The following is a 19292-nucleotide window of genomic DNA, read 5'->3' as shown; positions in this document are numbered from 1 at the left end:
CTAAAAGGGCTATACCCTTAGAACACGAGATGGAGAACTTAGCACAATACATTTTGTTGCCAGCTTTGGCTGGTTACAGGGTAAGTATAATGATTTTTTTAAGGGCTCGTTTCCACTATAGCGAATCCGCATGCGGGCACTGCATGCGGATTCGCATAGGCAATGTAAGTGGATGGGGCCGTTTCCACTTGTGCGGCTGCGGGAGCGTTTTTTGGTGCGGCAGAAATCTGCACGGCAGAGCCGTCAGATTTCGCGTGCAGAAGGAATGTGCGCGAATCGCCGCTAATGTATCTAATAGGGAAATCGCATGTGGGGTGACCATGCGTTTTTAGGTATTAATGTTAATTTACACAGGCAGTGACATGGTTAAATTCGCATATACCTTACCTATGCGGAATCGCATGCGAAATCGCGGCAAAAACGCATGCGGAATCGCACCAGCATGCGATTTCGTCCGCGGTGGAATGCAGGCGATTCCGCACCGCACTAGTGGAAACGAGCCCTAATCCTTGTTTTATTCTTTTAGTAGATTCTGTAGTAAAAATAGATTTCATTAAAGTACTTTTAATCAGAAAAATATTATTATTGCAAATGAAAGCAGCCCCTTTTCCAGGGGAACTTTGCCATTTTAACCTCTTGAGGACTGCAGGCCAGGGCTAAACCCCCCTAGTGACCAGGCCATTTTGAGTAAAATTGACCACTGCAGCTTTAAGGCCAAGATGCAGGGCCGCACAACACTGCACACAAGTGACCCCCCCCCCCCCTTTTCTCCCCACCAACAGAGCTCTCTGTTGGTGGGGTCTGATCGCTCCCCCCATGTTTATTTTTTTTTCATCAATATTTTCGTTTGTGTTTTTTTTTTTTTTAAAAAAAGGCTGTTTCTTTAACCTCCCTGGCGGTTTAATTATTTTGCCAGGGAGGCTGCAATGTGTAAAAAAAAAAATATTTCATGCAGCCAACTGAAAGTTGGCTGCATGAAAGCCCACTAGAGGGCGCTCCGGAAGCGTACTTTCGATCGCCTCCGGCAATCGAAAGTAACAAGATAGGCCGCAATGAGCGGCCTATCTTGTTTCACTTTCCTCGTCGCCATGGCGACGAGCGGAGTGACGTCATGGACGTCAGTCGACGTCCTGACGTCAGAGCCGCCCGATCCAGCCCCTAGCGCCGGCCGGAACTGTTTGTTCCGGCTGCGCTGGGCTCGGGCGGCTGGGGGGACCCTCTTTCGCCGCTGCACGCGGCGGATCGCCGCGGAGCAGCGGCGATCGGGCAGCACACGCGGCTGGCAAAGTGCCGGCTGCGTGTGCTGCTTTTTTCAGAATGTAAATCGGCCCAGCAGGGCCTGAGCGGCGACCTCCGGCGGCATACCCCGAGCTCAGCTCGGGATTACCGCCAAGGAGGTTAAACCCCATCCCTCCCTCCCTCCCTCCCCACAGCCAGCCAATTACGGCGATCGGCTGTCATAGGCTTCTGCCTATGAGAGCCGATCGCTCTCTTGTCCCCCAGGGGACAGCCGTGTCACACGGCTGTCCCCAGTGCAGTGCTGCTGCTGATCGCAGCACTGCACAGGCTAAATAGACGGCGATCACGCCGTCTAACAGTCTCCCGAGCGGCCGTAGCCGCTCGGAGACTGAAGGCGGGGTGGAACTCCGCCCCCCAAGCAGGAGATGAGCGTGCAGCCTGCGCGCGATCTGCTGCAAAACAGAGCCCCAGGACTTTACGCCAATCGGCGTTAGGCGGTCCTGGGGCTGCCGCCGCGGCCACGCCCATTGGCGTGACACGGGCGGCAAGAGGTTAATGTTAGTGACTTGTACACTGCAACAAAAACATCCTGCTTATTAAACACCACCTGCTGGTGGAACATGTGGAGCAAGGAAAACATTTTTTTTTAAATTTTGTATTTTATGTTTAATTGTAAGCATAATAGCTAAATAAATGGGTAAACAGCACTTGTAGGAGGATAAAAAAAATACCTTCCTATGAAGGTAAACACCTTTCTCTCAGCAGATCTCTTCTCCCCTGGCATCACTGTGAGATGAAGGTCCTCCAACCACATCCTCCAAGATCAGCGCTATGTCTCTCCTCCAAGCAATAAGGTTTCTCAGAAAGTGCAAGAAGTGTCTTTAATTGACTGGACCACTACCTACTTATAATACATTTACTATGTTGAGAAGGGTGGGTTGGTCATCACAAGACACAGACAGACACGGTCACTAGACTCCTTGCAGTTATGCCAAAAGGATGTGTGCACGAGTGCGCTAGTGTGTACACATGTGCTAGTCATAGTGATATATATGTGCATGGGTAGGATCACACAGCAGTGGCTTTCACTCCAGAATGTTACATTATCATACAGGGACCTAAAATGGTTAATACAGAGCTTTGCAAATTGTGACATTTTACAATAAAGTCTATGGTGCTGAATTATCTGGTTAACTGTAAAGCCCCCATATGTGCCACTGTTAACAAATTTGTAATATATGTCAAGGCTAATGGTGGGAGCATGTCAAAACAATTTCAAAAATACCTTGTAGTTTTTAAGTACACTGATTTTAAAGTTCATGGGGAGAACATTTTTAAAATGGAGTAGCAGGGCCATTGCTAGGATCCTGGAGGAACCGGGGCAGCCCTGGGTAGTATGAGGGATTTGCAATGAAACATGGATGTGGTCATGCAACAAAAGTAGGCATGACCATGATTGGTCATGGGTGGAGCAAAGCATACATGAACCTAGCATCTGTGTAATTCAAACACAGCAAAACCTAAAAAACCTGTAGTTAGCATACAAATAAACATATGTGACATAATACAATAGACATTTAACATTCACTTCTTAATTAGAATTAAGCAGGCTAATCCCCGACATAACAGTTAGGCAGCCTGTTTTCCCAAAACACAGCATTCAGCAATGCATACCAAACATCACAATTAGCAGCGTGTCCCCCAAAACACATTATTAGCATGTCCAATCCAATCAATTTAATTAATGTCTGGGCAACCTAATAAGAGACTACAACCTCGGTGGCCGTGCATTTTACACGCATGCATGCCACCTCAACTACTCTCTGTTGCACAGTTGACACCATTGAACTGTACTGAAAGAGACAACTCTGCATTGTGCTTAAAATGCATGCAGCAGTGCATTGTCAGAATGCACTGCTGCATAAAACATAGAGTAGATGTGTCCACCAGGCAGCTCTGTCTTTCCATTGTCTGATATTTGCTCATATCACACGCTGATAAATGTTGTTGAAATTCGCTTAGCAAAGGCACAGTTTTCCCAGGCCCTTAAGCAACACTTCTTTCACAAGCAAAATTAGGCAAAGTTTATAAAAAAAAAAAAACAACCTGCAATTAAGCAGCATTTTTCCCCCACAAAATAAATATGTGCCCCCCCCACACACACACACACCACACACACACACACACTCTCACACACACACACACACACTCTCACACACACACACACACACTCTCACACACACACACACACTCACACACACACACACACACACACACACACACACACACACACACACACACACACACACACACACACACACACACACACACACACACACACACACACACCATAAAAAAAATCTTCCATACATTAAACAGTATGCCTCTCAAAAATAATATTTGAATCAAAGATATTATAAATACCTTCATACATAAACTAACAGTGTGCCCCCCCCCCCCCAAAAAAAAAAAAAAAACAAACAAAACAAACAAACACCAACCCCTTAATTAGTCAGTGGTACTCAAATTACCTGCCTGGCTGGCTACCTGGGGTTCTGTTGTGGTCTGGGCTTCTGCTGGCTGGCTGGCTGGCTGGACTTGCTTGCTGGCTGGGCTTCGGCTGGATGGATGGCTGGTTTGCTGGGCGGGCTTCGGCTTGCTGGCAGAGTTTCTGCAGGCTGGCTGGGCTTCTGCTGGCCCATAGGAACGGGTATTTGGGGCTCAGTGGTGGTCACCTTTACAAATCACAATCTAGGCATTGTGATGATAAATCTGTGGCATGGACCTTGGATTTATGCTACTAGCAACGCGTCTGGGGAGCAGTATTTCACTCAAAATTGGCAGGTGCAGCATAACCTATGAAATATTATTTCAGTAGCCAATTGGTGAAACTTTTCGTATATAAAGGCCCATAGGCAATTCACTTTTTCTCCGGAGTTTTCTCCTAGGTGATATTTTTAGATGACATAATTGTGATGGCACTTTTTCACCTATGTTTTGGTACTTTTTCTATTTCAGTGTGCTGAAAAGTTATTTTTAATAGAAGATGAAAAATACTGGTAATCTTCTAGGAGAAAACTCAGGAGAAATAAATGAATTGCATGTAAGTCATAGTCCAAATGTGATTAAAAACTTAAAAAACACAGTCTGCATAGGGGCTTCCCTTCCAAAATTTGTAAAAATTAAAGAGGAACATTAACCAAGGTTTGCACTTCATTCCAATCAGTTGCTGATACCCCCTTTCCCGTGAGAAATATTTACCTTTTCTCAAATAGATCGTTAGGGGGGTCTGTGTGGCTGATATTGTGGTGAAACCCCTCGCACAGTGTGATGTCAGGACCATGGTTCTGACAGTTTGCTGTCTGTGAATCTCATTGCACTGTGGGAAATAAAAGCAATTTTATTCAATGTTATTTTCACTACAGTTTCTCTTTAATTATCTTTTGAATGCTATTGTAAGGATTCCTCCTGTGGCGTGTTCTGTCCATTGCGGTGGAGCTGCAAACGGACCGTTCTGGCTTGTCAGCCTGCATTCGGTTGTGCATTCGCAATGAGTCTCATTGTCATTTGCAATTGCTCTGCAGTTCTAGGCAGCTCATAATGCTGTCATCATCCTACCAATGGCTTACTACAGCTGAACAGCAGCCAGATAGCCCTGGATTTCCTGCATGCATGTTGTTGCATAGGACTGCATGCATTGGTACAGATAGTCTTTCAGCTAGCAAATGGTAACCAAGACAGCTCAGGATTGAATGAATACCATTCAGCTGTGTGGAGATTTGCATGCTTGCATCCATTGGCTGATGTCAGCATAAAAGTCTGCCTCCCCTTTTAGACCTCGCCCGTCATAGTTTCAGCTCTGTCTAAGCTGTCACTGGGTCCTTGATACTGTGAAATATTATTTGTCTTGTTACTTTCTAGTTCAGTTATCCTGTGGAGCTACGATTAAATATTTCCCACGGGGACAAATATACGTACTCCTTCTAGTGCAGATAATTTGTATTGTTTGTATTGCCTAGTTAGTTCGCTGCATTGCTCCAGATCTAGCTAGTCCTTGCTTATGTTATATATTGGTTCATTGCCAATATATACATATTCTAGTCAGCGTTTGTTATTTTCCTTGTATTAGTGTTACGGTGATATATCAGTGCCGCTGATATATACGTACTCAAACTGTTGATATCCTGTGTTCAGCTAGTCAGTTTTTAGCATGTTTCGGTAGGTTGCGTTTAGCGTGATCACCAGTGCTTAGCTAGCATAGTCCTGTCCTTGTGAGGTAGCCATTGCTGCGGTTGCTATTGGTTACCTCACTCTTGTCTTTGTGAATGCTTGCTGTCACTGAGGCAGTGACTAGATTAGCAAGCATTCATTCTTTCAGCCTCTGTCCTCCTAGTCCTGTTCTTGCGAGGTAGCCATTGCTGCGGTTGCTATTGACTACCTCACTCCAGTCTGTCTTGTATCTGTTTGAATGTTTGCTATTGCAAGAGCAACGCAACATCGCACTGCGCTGCCATTGCGTCTTATCAGAAGCCCAGAGCTGCAGTTGCTCTGGGCAGCCTGTGTAGCCTCTTCCATTATCCAGCTCTTAGCCTTGTTGTGCTGGGTGGTCAGAAAGTATGACCCCCCAGCATTACAGCTATAAATGGAACGCATCTCCCTCAACTTTGATTCCTCTATCAGAAATCTTGGAGATTGAAGGCTCTGCTCTGCATTTTAGCTGTTTCTCTGTTTCTAGCATTGTACTCTCATGGATATAGCACTCTGGTGTTGTCTCCGGAAAATGTTGGAGTCACACCCTCAGGTTCTCCTACTTTATCTTGAAGGCTTTGACAATTATTTAGCTTATCATACTCTTTAGGCCTCGTTCACATCAGGGCCGTTTCTGTGCACTTTTACAGTGCACTGCCCTGTGCGATCAGCAAGGTATTTATTTTCCCATGTAACTAAATGTAGCTGGTTCACATCTATGCGCTGCGCTGAGCAGCGTTACAGAAACTTAGGGTTGCATGCATTTGTGTGCGTTGAGCTGGAAAGCGCACATCAATGCAAGTGAATGGGTGCGCTTTTTTAGCGCATAGAAGCGCGTACAAGCGTTTTTTACCCCTAATTGGAGAAGAAAATACATTTACATACAAAAACAAAGTTTTATTGACAACTGCTGCTTGTACAACAAGCAAAACGTGCTTTAAAGAAGCGCAGCGCAACGCACAGAAACGCACACTAAAGCGCGCACAAGCGCATGCGTTTTTTACCATGCGTTTTCACACGTTTTTCAGCGCAGCAGATGTGAACGAGGCCTTACTCTTGATTTTGCTTTTGTTTGGTGAGAGCCTACAGTACAAAAAAAAGGCCCATTAAAAAACAGGCACCGGAGATAGTTGCTAGTAAAATATCAGTAAAGTTACCAATACTCTACTATTTAATTATGATAGTAATATATTGGTAATTTTTTCCGATATTTTACTATGGCCTAACTTAACGCTGCTCTCACACAGGACCCTCCCTCTACCAATGCTTAACCTTAACACACCCTTGTGGCAGGGCCGGGCCGAGGCATAGGCTGGAGAGGCTCCAGCCTCAGGGTGCAGTGTAGGAGGGGGCGCACAATTCATTCAGCTGTCATTCCTAATTGTGTATGAAGCAGAAAGAAATAAGAAAAGGGGATACATAGCAGTGACTGCAAGCCAGATAACAAGATATTAAAGTGTTGGGGAGGTTGTGGGCCTTGTGGCCCTCTTAGTTTAATAGCAATCAGTGTGTGACAGCTGGGGTGGGAGGGATGGAGGGGCGCACTTTGGTGTCTCAGCCTTGGGTGCTGGAGGACCTTGTCCCAGCTCTGCCTGGTGGTGCCTAACCTTAGCCTCCCCTGCCGGTGCCCAATCTTAACGCCCTCCAGTGCCTAACCTTAACTTCCCCCCCACCCCCGATGCCTAACCCTAACCCCATGGACTCCTACTATGACACTAAAGACACCCGGCTCCGAACTCAATCTCCGAATATTTTCGCCACTGTAGGCGGCAATGTTAAAAGCCAAGACTAGCGGCTATAAACAAAAATGGCAGCTATAAGTGGACCCAGCACCTGTTATTTACTGTTTATACTCGATGATCACAGGCTTTTAACATTGCCACCTGTGAATCAACACTGTTTTTACCTGATTTTGCAATTTCCTATGCTACATCTATCACCATTACTGTCTTTGTCTACAACCACAACGTCTTTTTAATTGACCTGCACTTTTGCATTTGTAAGTCACACAAGATCTCAGCCTAGTTATTCTCTATGGACTTCTGTGAGATCGTTTTCGGGGCTTCAGAAGTTTTAGCCCGTACGTTGTGCAGATCTTCTTTTACACAAGTTTAGCTACTCGGTTGTACCATTCAATGTAATCTGTTCCTAACTGAATCTAAGACTCTGACACTATTTGTTGAGCTGGTAACGATACCTCTCACTGCACATCTCTTGAACCCTTTCAAGTGTGGGATATTTCCTGTCTGAATCTGATCTGGCCCTTACTGCCTGGTCTTGTGCTGCTATGCTGAATATAATTTTGCCGCCTTAAAACAGATGGTAATTGCAATAATTCAGCTATAAGTGACCAACTGTGGTTTCCCAGGATGCATCATTTGCATATTCGGGAGTGATGCATCATGGGGAAGCACAATTGCTCAGGTAAAGAGGAACTCCAGTGAACATAATGTAATAAAGTGCTTCATTTTTACAATAATTATGTATAAATGAATTAGTCTGTGTTTGCCCACTGCAAATCTTTTAAATCCCTGATTTACATTCTGAAATTTATTACATGGTGACATTTTTACTGTTGACTGGTGATGTAGCTGCTGCATGCTTTTTGGCAGTTGGAAACAGCTGTAAACAGCTATTTCCCACAATGCAGCAAGGTTCACAGACAGGAACCTGCTAAGAGTACGTACTCAGAGTTTCTTGTGGGAGAGGTTTCACCACAATATCAGCCATACAGCGCCCCCTGATGGTCTGTTTGTGAAAAGGAATAGATTTCTCGTGTAAAAGGGGGTATCAGCTACTGATTGGGATAAAGTTAAATTCTTGGTCGGAGTTTCTCTTTAAAGCTGAATTATTGCAAATGCATTCTGTTTTAAAGGACAACCAAGGTGACATGTGACATGATGAAATAGACATATGTATGTGTAGTGCCAAGCATGCAAATAACTAGGATGTGTTCCTTTTTTTTCTTTCTCTCCCTGAAAGAGTTAAAAATCAGGTATGCAAGTGACCGTTTCGGCCCGGGTCGGGACCGGGTCGGACTAGGTCAGACTTTAGCATAACCCTCAATGATAAGTAATTACAGCCATAAAATACTTTCCTGTCAGTAAATGGCTTCCTGGATGTAACGATCGGTGTCAGCACACAGAGAGAATCTGATTATTGGTGATCTGCAGTATCACCAAGAATACAGATATATACCTGATTATTGATGATCTGCAGAATCACCAATAATACAACTATCACTAACCTCTGGACACCTATAAAGTGTGAGTGTTTGGTGCAACAGTAAAGACTTTGAGTGAGACCACCCGAGGAGCAGGTGGTCTAGTCAGCATGAGAAATACCTCCCTCTGGGAAGTGCAAAGACCTTCCAACAGCCTGAGACTTCCAAAGGGGTGGAGCCCCAGGCTGACTAGCAGGAAGGCCCAGTGGCTAAGTGACACCTATAGGGTGGGCGTCACTAGCAGGACTGGAGACTAATCTCTCAATGGAGAGGGATAGCTCGCAAGGTCGGGCAGGCCAGGTCGGCAACACACGGGCAGATAAGGTACAGAGACAGAAGGCCGATTCGGTAACCAGGGGCAGGCAGGGTTGGCAACAGGTAGTCAGATATGCGTAGTTACCGAATCAGAAAGCAGAAGGATAGTCAGGAATGCAATAGGTCATAACAGATATCAAACAATGCCTAGTCTTGGGTGTGAGGTCCGTGGTCTCAACACACTGAAACTAGTCTGAAGTATAACACAATAGTAATACAGTTTCCCTAGTCTTGGGTGTGAGGTCCGTGGTCTCAACACCCTGGAACTAGTCTGAAGTATAACACAATAGTAACACAGAAGTAATCTGGCTCAGTGTGAATTCCCAGGTCCTCCTGGTTCTAACACACTGTGGGATCTGACTATGGTCTAAGTGCTTTCACGTAAGTGTTTGCAACGGCAGACAACTTGAGACTGACCAGCAATAACTATATATAGAGCGGTGCTCCCCGGCGCCACCCACCACTGATCAGCCAATGGCCACTTGCTCTGCGATCAGCTGACCAACCTGGTCAGCTGATCCCTCCTCGTTTGCCATAAAGGTTCTGCCTCTCAGCGCGTGCGCGCGTATTCCTCAATCTGTGTGCACTAACAGACCCAGCCACATGAGACGCACGCTGCTGCGTGCAAACCGCCGAGCTGGAAGCGGAACCAGCCGCCTCGCTGCCAGTCCGCGCGGCGGCTTTTCCGCAATCTATTACACTGGAGCAGGAAAGAGATAAAAAGGTTCAATAATTCATAGATTTGAGCTCTGGCATACTTCAATGAAGGTGTCATTGAGCAGAGACAGCGAAACAGTAAAAATGTAAAAAACAGATTTACATATAAAATAAAACTGGGATATCTAAAAAGGCATTTTTAGGGGAAGGAGGAAAGATACATTTCTTTTTCTCATGAGTTTATTTTCACCTCAGATGTCCTTTAAGAAGGTAAAATTATATTCTGTGTTGCTTTTTAGTAAGAGGGCTTTTCAGACTCCTTTAGCCCATTATGCTTTCCGAGTGGTTCTGGGTCACCATGAGCAATGTGTTTGTGCTGCTACAAGTCAGTGCCATTTTTCATTCCTGCATTTACAGCCCCTGGTAGGATTTAGTGTCAGCTACCTAAGTTGCTGAAGCGTTGCTCTACTGCCTCTACTTATTCTTCCATGTCTGCTGCTACCTCAGGCACAGGCACACTATCAACACTCAGTAAAGTCAGTTAAATATTGACAGTAGGCAGTTTGATTTCTGTTATGGAGGAAAAAAACTGTAATGAATGAACAAATACAATAATTCAACAGGAAAACAGCAGCCTATCTTTTTAGCTTTTCATTGTCCATCTGTATCATGAATCACCACCCAGTCAGTTTGACGGCATTTAGTTGGATTTGAGCAGACAATATGTCTCTCCTCAGAATTCACCTCAGAATTCATTTTGACGCTTCTGTCCTGTGTCATATCGTCAATAAACACTAATGCCCCAGTGCTACTGGCAGCCATGCATGCCCAAGCCATTACACTTCCTCCACTATATTATACAGATGTGGTATGCTTTGGATAATGAGCAACTTGTTCTCACTATCTGATTTTACTAACCTACAATATGCTACAAGATGATACAGCAGCAGATAGATATGTTGCTGTTAGAGACGTGGCCAACCAGTTGACCTTCCCACTGAGGCGAGAGGACTCTGAATGAACTGGATCTAAGTGACTAAGGGTCCCCCAAGGGCCATTGGTCTTTGCGGCCTAGTGCCCACAATGCCATTAAACTTGGGAGATACCCCGGCAGTGGTTAAGGTACAAGCGACACCCCAGTTTGGAGATGCAGGGAAGTAAGTAGGAGAAGAAGTCTAGGAACAAGTCAAGTCAGGGTACTTTGCAGTCAGACATAGTCAATAAACAGGCTGAGTTTGAGGGTGGATCGAATGTGTTCAGAAGTGAGGTCAGTATGGGCAGAGTTCATTCAGTTCAATAACAGTCTCGGCTTGGGGCAGGCAGCTGGCAAGACAGGTACTGGGTTGAGGTCAAACCAGAGAAGGAGATAGAGAACAGTCAAGCAAGCTGGGTCAAGAGCAGGTAGCAGTCAAACCCAAGACAGGTAACACACAGAACTAAGATCAAGCATAACCACAAAAGCTGAAAGAGCTATCAGCACAGGATGATAGGAGAGACTGCATTTTATAGGCTAGACGTAGCTGCTTTGGTGCAAACTTTTGTGCTTGCGTAAACACGTTTGCCAAATTCATGTGCCAGTAGATGGCACGTTGATATTTTCATATGCCCAAAACTAAAGGCATGACCTCTTAGCGAGTGGTAACCACTCACAGAAGCACATCGATGCTCAAGCAGGTTTGTGAACAGGTTATTAGGACATTTGCTGTGGTAAAGGTTACTTAAATTTTTTGCTAATGTTTCAAAATGCATAATGCCTGTCTTTATGGTGGGAAAATAGCTTTATTTGGCAAGCATAGTCATACAGTGACACTGTATATGGCTGTCTTTAACCTCCCTGGCGGTATGATTCCTTCTTGATTTTAGGGTCTAAAAGCAGTACAATTTTTTCACGTGCTTTAGGGTCTAACAGCAAGAAAAAATCATACCAGGAGAGAGCCTGGAGCAGCCTCTACACTTACTCACCTCCCTGGGATCCAGCGCTGCAGTTCTCCTTCCGTCCTTCGGGTGGTGCTGTAACTCTATAGTGAGATTGCTGTCATCATGACAACAGTCGGTGATCTTACCAGGGGGATGCAGTGCCTCCGTGGACAGTAAGAGGAATGGCCGCCAGCATCTGAATTGCCCGGGAGGTGAGTTAGAACACCCGCTGCGCGCAATGCTCTGCATGGACCTCCCGGCAGCTACCACCAGTGTAGCTTGGGGTTACTGCTCTGAGCTGCGGTTTTCCATCTCAAGTGTAGCTCGTGGTTACCGCTAAGGAGGTTAAAGGAGATTTGTACTTTTATTTTTAACAATAAAAGTGTTTTGTTTTTGTAAAATGGTAGCTTTGCTAGCCTTTAATGAAATATCAGAGTATTTGCAATCAGCAGCATTTGCATTAGAGAAACATTTCTGTGATTTTGGGAAGTCATGTGTGAAATATCATGTACTGTATCAAGTTGGCAATGTTCAAAATACAAGTCCTTCATTTGCAGCTCTGTATAAGCAGTTGGTTATGGTGTGGAGATTATTAAGATTAATCAAGATTTACAGTAAATGTTTCCATTTCTGTCACTTTTCAGCAGCTGTCACTGCCTGACACCCACCCCAACCTTTCAGAGAGGAAATAGATCTCGTTCTGACAGGAGATTAACTCTTTACTCTTGGCGTGGTTAATAGTGTGTAAAGGGGAGAAAACAGGCTCAGCATGGTATATTATCAAAAATCTGCAGATCTTCATCGCAGTCTCAAGAGTAGAGAGTACTTATATCTCATTTTACTGTTTTTTCAATTGATTGCCAGTTTTTATTACCAGCTGAGCTGCCAAATCTAAAAAAAAGAGGTAAAGGCTTCCAAAATTATGTGGTGTTGAGTGAAAAGTCGAAGAGCGAGCCTTCTTGTGTACAAAGAAAGCACATATTTTATTAATGTACCTGATGAAGTCTTTTTATCCAGGTCTCTGTATTTTTCCTATTTCCTAGTGCCATATGTTATACTTAGAATTTTTTTCTTCTTAAACGTTAAGGAAAATTAATGAGCCATTTTAATGCAAAATGTTTATACGGCCTCAAATCCAACAGCCTACATCAATTTCCTAAATGAGTCTACAGCTATGTTTTATGAATGGCGCTATAACTTGTACTCCAGAATTTTTCATGCTAGCCGGAGAGAAGTGGGAGGAACAAACTATGCCTGTCGGGTCCAAAATGGCATTCACCGTTTCCGCCGTCCTGTAGAATTTGCTTCCATGACAAGTTTATAAGCACTTTTAAAATAGCTAGCATTTGAATCCTGCTCTGTATTAAGATGCTGTGAAGTCATCAGACGACGTACTTTGGCCTCCCTGTACACTGCTAAGGCCTTCTTCTTCATTGAAGGCACAACCGGTATAAAACACCTGCCTTTTATACTTGTAATCCAAGTAAAACATTTCGTTTAGAGCCAGCCAGTCTAATATATCATTAGTAGTGGAGGGTGTAGTCCCTTTTTTGTTAATGAAACTTTATCCTTCAACTTTCAGTTGCTGTGAAATCTTGAGAAATAGAATTTTAATGGAGTAATTAATATTGCTTTAGCAGAAATGACTAAGAAGAGTCATATACCTTATATGTGACCTCATGTATCAACCATCTTAAAGCCCTAGTTATGGCCTCCAGTTAAGTCATTTCATAGTAAATTTGCATTAATTAGCAATGCACAAAGTCATGTGCACTACATGGCTGTACCTTTTGCAATAAGTATGTTAACTGGGTCTTGTAGTTCCTTGCTACACAGATAGATAAGGTTCCTTTCCCAGCAAAGAGTTGATTAAGTGTCCCCAAGTACCTCTCTGCTGGTGCATCCACTATTCCATCTGCAAGTGAAAAGTTAACTCAAGCACTGAAGCAGAACAGACTCATCATCTTCCTATCCACTTCCTCCCTGCTCAGTGTATAAAATCGTATGTAACCCATCCCTCAACCTCTCCAGTGTGTTTTTGAAGGTCACATGTGCCTGTCATCACCCTGCTGTGTCTGAAAAAAAAGCAAAGCAAGACAGTCTGCAAACAAAGACTAAGGGCCCGTTCACACTTAAAACCGCAGAACGCTGGCGATTACCGCCGGCGTTCTGCGGGAGTGATTTTCCCGCGATCAGCGCAGAAAAATCACTGGACACTGCGGCGGGTTTGGAGCGATCGCGATTAGCGTGCTATGCATGCTAATCACGATCGCAAATCGCGGAACGCTCGTCGCCGGCAAACCGCTGCATGCAGCGCGGTTGCGGTTATCGCTAACCGCAACCGCGGCAGTGAGAACACTGTCACTTGCTACATTGTGTAGCGGTTCTTGCAGAACCACTAGCGGTTTGCCGTGAGCGGGAATCGTGCGATTCCCGCTCAGGTGTGAATGGGCCCTAACTAGTGGGTGTTCATGGGATAGGGGGTGGAGTTTTTAAAAGCTTTCTGTCAAGTAAAATTGGACTCTCATTACAACAACAGGATACAAATCTGTAATTTGGCCTGTGAGCATGGCAATACCATCACCACAGTGAGGCTCTTTATTTTGCTGATGTACAGCTAAAACTAGGAAGAGAAGCACGCATCATAGTGACAACAGTTATTCTAATTAATCTATGAGTACTATTTTCTTTAGTTTATAATATGCTTTCAGATTTTGTTGAAAACACCATTTCTACAGTTGAATGAGTTTATCCTCTTCCGGAGACAGACTTATTGAAGCCTATGTCCTGTTTACAGCCTGTGATCTCGGTCAGGGCGTAGATTTCAATATTCTGGCTCCACCAGCTCCATCGATGACAGATGAGCTCCGCACACCAGTCAGATAATTGAGAAATGAGTATGAAAGCAACGTTTTAGGATTGCATGTTTTCCAGTCTGTGTGTTTTTAACAATTCATGTTTTATTTGCTAATTAGATGTAAAAGAAAAGTGACAACCTAAATGCTATTGTTTTGTATGAGTAAGGCTTTTACTTGTGCATTATTGTATGTTTAGAAACTATCCCTAATCAGATCCCTTATAATATTTATATTTTGTTTCTTTAGGTAGATGCTTTACGGCTCAGACTGGAAGAGAAAGAATCATTCCTAAACAAGAAAACCAAACAGCTCCAGGACCTCACAGAAGAGAAGGGCACTTTAGCTGGGGAGATCAGAGATATGAAAGACATGCTTGAAGTCAAAGAGAGAAAAATTAACGTCTTACAGAAAAAGGTATTCTCATGACTAAAGCTATGCACACAGGCTAGATTTTCATCATATGTAACCATTGTACATCATTGTTGTGGATGACTATCTAGATTCTAGAATGTGAACAGGTGTCATCTGATGTCACTCCAACAGTTGACCAAGTCGCAAAACCTTGACTCCGCACTATTGTAGCTGTACACTGTGTGTCCTCTCCATAGGGAAGAACAGGCTGCTTGTGTTATCCTTTAGGGTAGTTCAGTGTTATGATAGGGCTATTGGGTAGGCAAAAGGGAGTGCATTAGGTTAGTTTAAGGAATATATAACAGGAATAGGAATACATAGTAGATTTGCAGATTTTAGAATATACATACTTACCCCACCTCTCACAAAACACATAAACAAAAGTGGCGAGGTGAAGAAAAATGAGAAATACATTATTTTAGTTGTGAAATGTGTCACTGCTAGGATTTTCTGTATCCCCTCCCTTATGGAGGTAAAGCACTGCATTAGCACAGCATCATGTAGATTTCTGCAGTACCTGACTGGTCACTGAGAAGAGGTGCCCCGCAAAGATGACATACAGATGAAGTGCACCGACTGGACAGATGAGGGCGCTCTGCTGTCATTTCTCTGCTGGCACCCCGGAGAACACTATTTGCTTAAAGGGGTATGCTGGCTTGGAGCTAGTGTGCTTGAGGTGACCCACTAGTCTGCTTGCCCTGCAGACTAATAGTCACATCCCCAGCATTATTGCACATTAGTATGGATCATGTGTCCAAAAGCAGCATATCCTTTTCCCCATGTTAACAGGAGCTCCATACTATCACAAAATTACCACCAAAGCAGTGGTGTTGGGCCTTCATCATCCTCTCCTTCACATTCAGCAATGTACACGCCTCCAACCTCTGACTGGACAGCAGTGGAAATGTTTGTGTCCTCCACAGAGAAGTCTAGCCTCTGCTTGCTGGAGGCATATCAGCTGGAGGCCCCCTACCACAGCCATCCAGTTAGAGGCTAAAGGCATGTCTGTTTGTTTGGAGTAGGAGGGGGAAGATGTTGGTTCTTTATGGGGAATGGGAAATCAGGCAGCTATTATTAAAAAATTTCAGTATTACACTTTAAAATACCCCTGAAGTAAGAGAGTTATGGAGACTGACAATTCTCTTTTAAATAATACCAGTTGCCTGACAGTCCTTCTGTTCTTACTGGCATTAGTAGTGTCTAAAAGCCAGTTGGATTAAAGTCATCTGAGGAAGACAATAATGAACACCTCTGCTGACAAACTTGTGTGTGCTCAACACTCCCCGACACTAGAGCGTCACATGGCCAACAACTTTGCCAAGCGACAGCCGATACCTATGTTCTCCCCGCTTGCCCCACTCACTGCGTGACGTCACATCTATGCTACTCCATTGCCCCTCCACATTGCAACAGAATGTGTTGTTAGCTTGCAGGCTAACTACGCATTTGTACAGCCTTGGCCCAGCGATGTTGCCAGAGGGATCCCCGTTGGGTTACATCCATCTAGCATGTGTATGGACCTTAAAGAGTACCTAAATTATAAATTACTGTTTGCTTACTGCACCTTGTGCAGTATAATCACGGCCTGGGAAAACTTCACTTGAAGTCCCAGGGCCGTAAATCTTAGTCTACAGCAGAGGGCAGCCGCTGTGCGCTCCCTTCGCGCCCATTAGCGAGGAGATGAATAAATGGGAACGCAGTTTCCATTCATTTATCTAAGTCCCCGTAGCAATGAAAACTGGCATCTACTAGATGTATTCATTGTATCTTCCTGTTGTTACAGTTCATGCATTACTTCCGATTCACGTCCTTACGTATGTAAATCGGAAATAATGACTGAGGACATCTTGTGGCCAAATTGTAAAACTACATCAAAACACATTTTATTTAGTAAAAATACCTATACTTACATCTAAAATTATCTCCCACACTCCCCCATAGTACCCAAACATTTATATATATAAATATATACTGTATATATATATATATATATATATACTGTATATAAATGTACATAAAAAATACACAAATAGTTGCCATAGGGACTGAACTGAGGTATGTGAAGAGGGTATATTACAGTTATTTTTTAATTTGCTGGATTATAATTAGTAATGGATGCAAAACTGAAAAAAATGCACCTTTATTTCCAAATAAAATATTGGCGCCATACATTGTACTAGGGAAATATTTTAAACGTTGCAATAACCGGGACAAATGGGCAAATAAAATGTGTGGGTTTTATCCACAGTAGAATATTTTACCGAAAACTTAGAAATAATTCATTTTTTTCAATTTTTTTCTTATTATTCCAATTAAAATGTGTTTAGAATAAAATAATTCTTAGCATATTGTACCTCCCAAAGAAAGTCTAATTGGTGGCGAGAAAAACAAGATATACAGGGAGTGCAGAATTATTAGGCAAGTTGTATTTTTGAGGAATAATTTTATTATTGAACAACAACCATGTTCTCAATGAACCCAAAAAACTCATTCATATCAAAGCTGAATATTTTTGAAAGTAGTTTTTAGTTTGTTTTTAGTTTTAGCTATTTTAGGGGGATATCTGTGTGTGCAGGTGACTATTACTGTGCATAATTGTTAGGCAACTTAATAAAAAACAAATATATACCCATTTCAATTATTTATATTTACCAGTGAAACAAATGTAACATCTTAACATTCACAAATATACATTTCTGACATTCAAAAACAAAACAAAAACAAATCAGTGACCAATATAGCCACCTTTCTTTGCAAGGACACTCAAAAGCCTGCCATCCATGGATTCTGTCAGTGTTTTGATCTGTTCACCATCAACATTGCGTGCAGCAGCAACCACAGCCTCCCAGACACTGTTCAGAGAGTTGTACTGTTTTCCCTCCTCGTAAATCTCACATTTTATGATGGACCACAGGTTCTCAATGGGGTTCAGATCTGGTGAGCAAGGAGGCCATGTCATTAGTTTTTCTTCTTTTATACCCTTTCTTGCTAGCCACGCTGTGGAGTACTTGGACACGTGTGATGGAGCATTGTCCTGCATGAAAATCATATTTTTCTTGAAGGATGCAGACTTCGTCCTGTACCATTGCTTGAAGAAGGTGTCTTCCAGAAACTGGGAGTTGAGCTTGACTCCATCCTCAAACCGAAAAGGCCCCACAAGCTCATCTTTGATGATACCAGCCCAAACCAGTACTCCACCTCCACCTCCACCTTGCTGGCGTCTGAGTGAGACTGGAGCTCTCTGTCCTTTTCCATTCCAGCCACAGGCCCATCCATCTGGCCCATCAAGACTCACTCTCATTTCATCTGTCCATAAAACCTTAGAAAAATCAGTCTTGAGATATTTCTTGGCCCAGTCTTGACGTTTCAGCTTGTGTGTCTTGTTCAGTGGTGGTCGTTCTTCAGCCTTTCTTACCTTGGCCATGTCTCTGAGTATTGCACACCTTGTGCTTTTGGACACTCCAGTGATGTTGCAGCTCTGAAATATGGCCAAACTGGTGGCAAGTGGCATCTTGGCAGCTGCACGCTTGACTTTTCTCAGTTCATGGGCAGTTATTTTGCGCCTTGGCTTTTCCATACGCTTCTTGCGACCCTGTTGACTATTTTGAATGAAACGCTTGATTGTTCGATGATCATGCTTCAGAAGCTTTGCAATTTTAAGAGTGCTGCATCCCTTTGCAAGATATCTCACTATTTTTGACTTTTCTGAGCCTGTCAAGTCCTTCTTTTGACCCATTTTGCCAAAGGAAAGGAAGTTGCCTAATAATTATGCACACCTGATATAGGGTGTTGATGTCATTAGACCACACCCCTTCTCATTACAGAGATGCACATCACCTAATATGCTTAATTGGTAGTAAGCTTTCGTGCCTATACAGCTTGGAGTAAAACAACATGCATAAAGAGGATGATGTGGTCAAAATACTCATTTGCCTAATAATTCAGCACTCCCTGTAGATCATGTCACTCTGATTAGTTGTGATTAAGTTATTGGTGAAAGAATGGGAGGAGCGCTGACAGGTGAAAACCCCTCAGTGGTCAAGTGGTTAAACCTAATAAGTTGCCAAGATATATAAAATCACATAATATAGTGTGATTTCCTCACACCTAGGGTCTGTATTCCACATATGGTCTTGAAATACCTGCCCCCAGTGTGAAATTGGGCCAGTGTTTTTTTTTTTTCATTCCAAACCATAGCTGCAAAGGATCCTGGGGGATTGATGTCATAACTCCAGCCCCATGTCCATGTGATCTAATCCAGGCAGGCAGACAGACAGGCATCTGAAATAAGAATTATAGCAAGCAGATATGAAAAGATATGCTGCAGATGTTATGCTGTCGCTCCTCTACATACTATGAAAAGAGAAGTAATTTGATCCAGGCAGGCAGAGAGCAGGGGAGGGAGGGGCAGAGGAGGAAACCAG

General features: G+C 43.5%; 1 protein-coding gene across 25 annotated transcripts in view; it reads left to right on the top strand.

The window, feature by feature from the left end:
• ERC2 (ELKS/RAB6-interacting/CAST family member 2) overlaps positions 1–19292 on the top strand; it is a 1931514-nt gene that overhangs the window by 604474 nt on the left and 1307748 nt on the right. For all 25 annotated transcript variants that reach the window (XM_068253678.1, XM_068253677.1, XM_068253691.1 and 22 more), the window contains one exon: positions 14704–14871. In XM_068253678.1, coding sequence (XP_068109779.1) covers positions 14704–14871 — 168 coding nt within the window. The remainder of the gene's footprint in view (positions 1–14703; positions 14872–19292) is intronic.

This window comes from Hyperolius riggenbachi, chromosome 9, assembly GCF_040937935.1.
Source record: "Hyperolius riggenbachi isolate aHypRig1 chromosome 9, aHypRig1.pri, whole genome shotgun sequence".
Classification (NCBI taxonomy): Eukaryota; Metazoa; Chordata; class Amphibia; order Anura; family Hyperoliidae; genus Hyperolius; species Hyperolius riggenbachi.
Note: the sequence above shows the minus strand (reverse complement) of the source record. Positions and strands in the feature narration are given on the sequence as shown.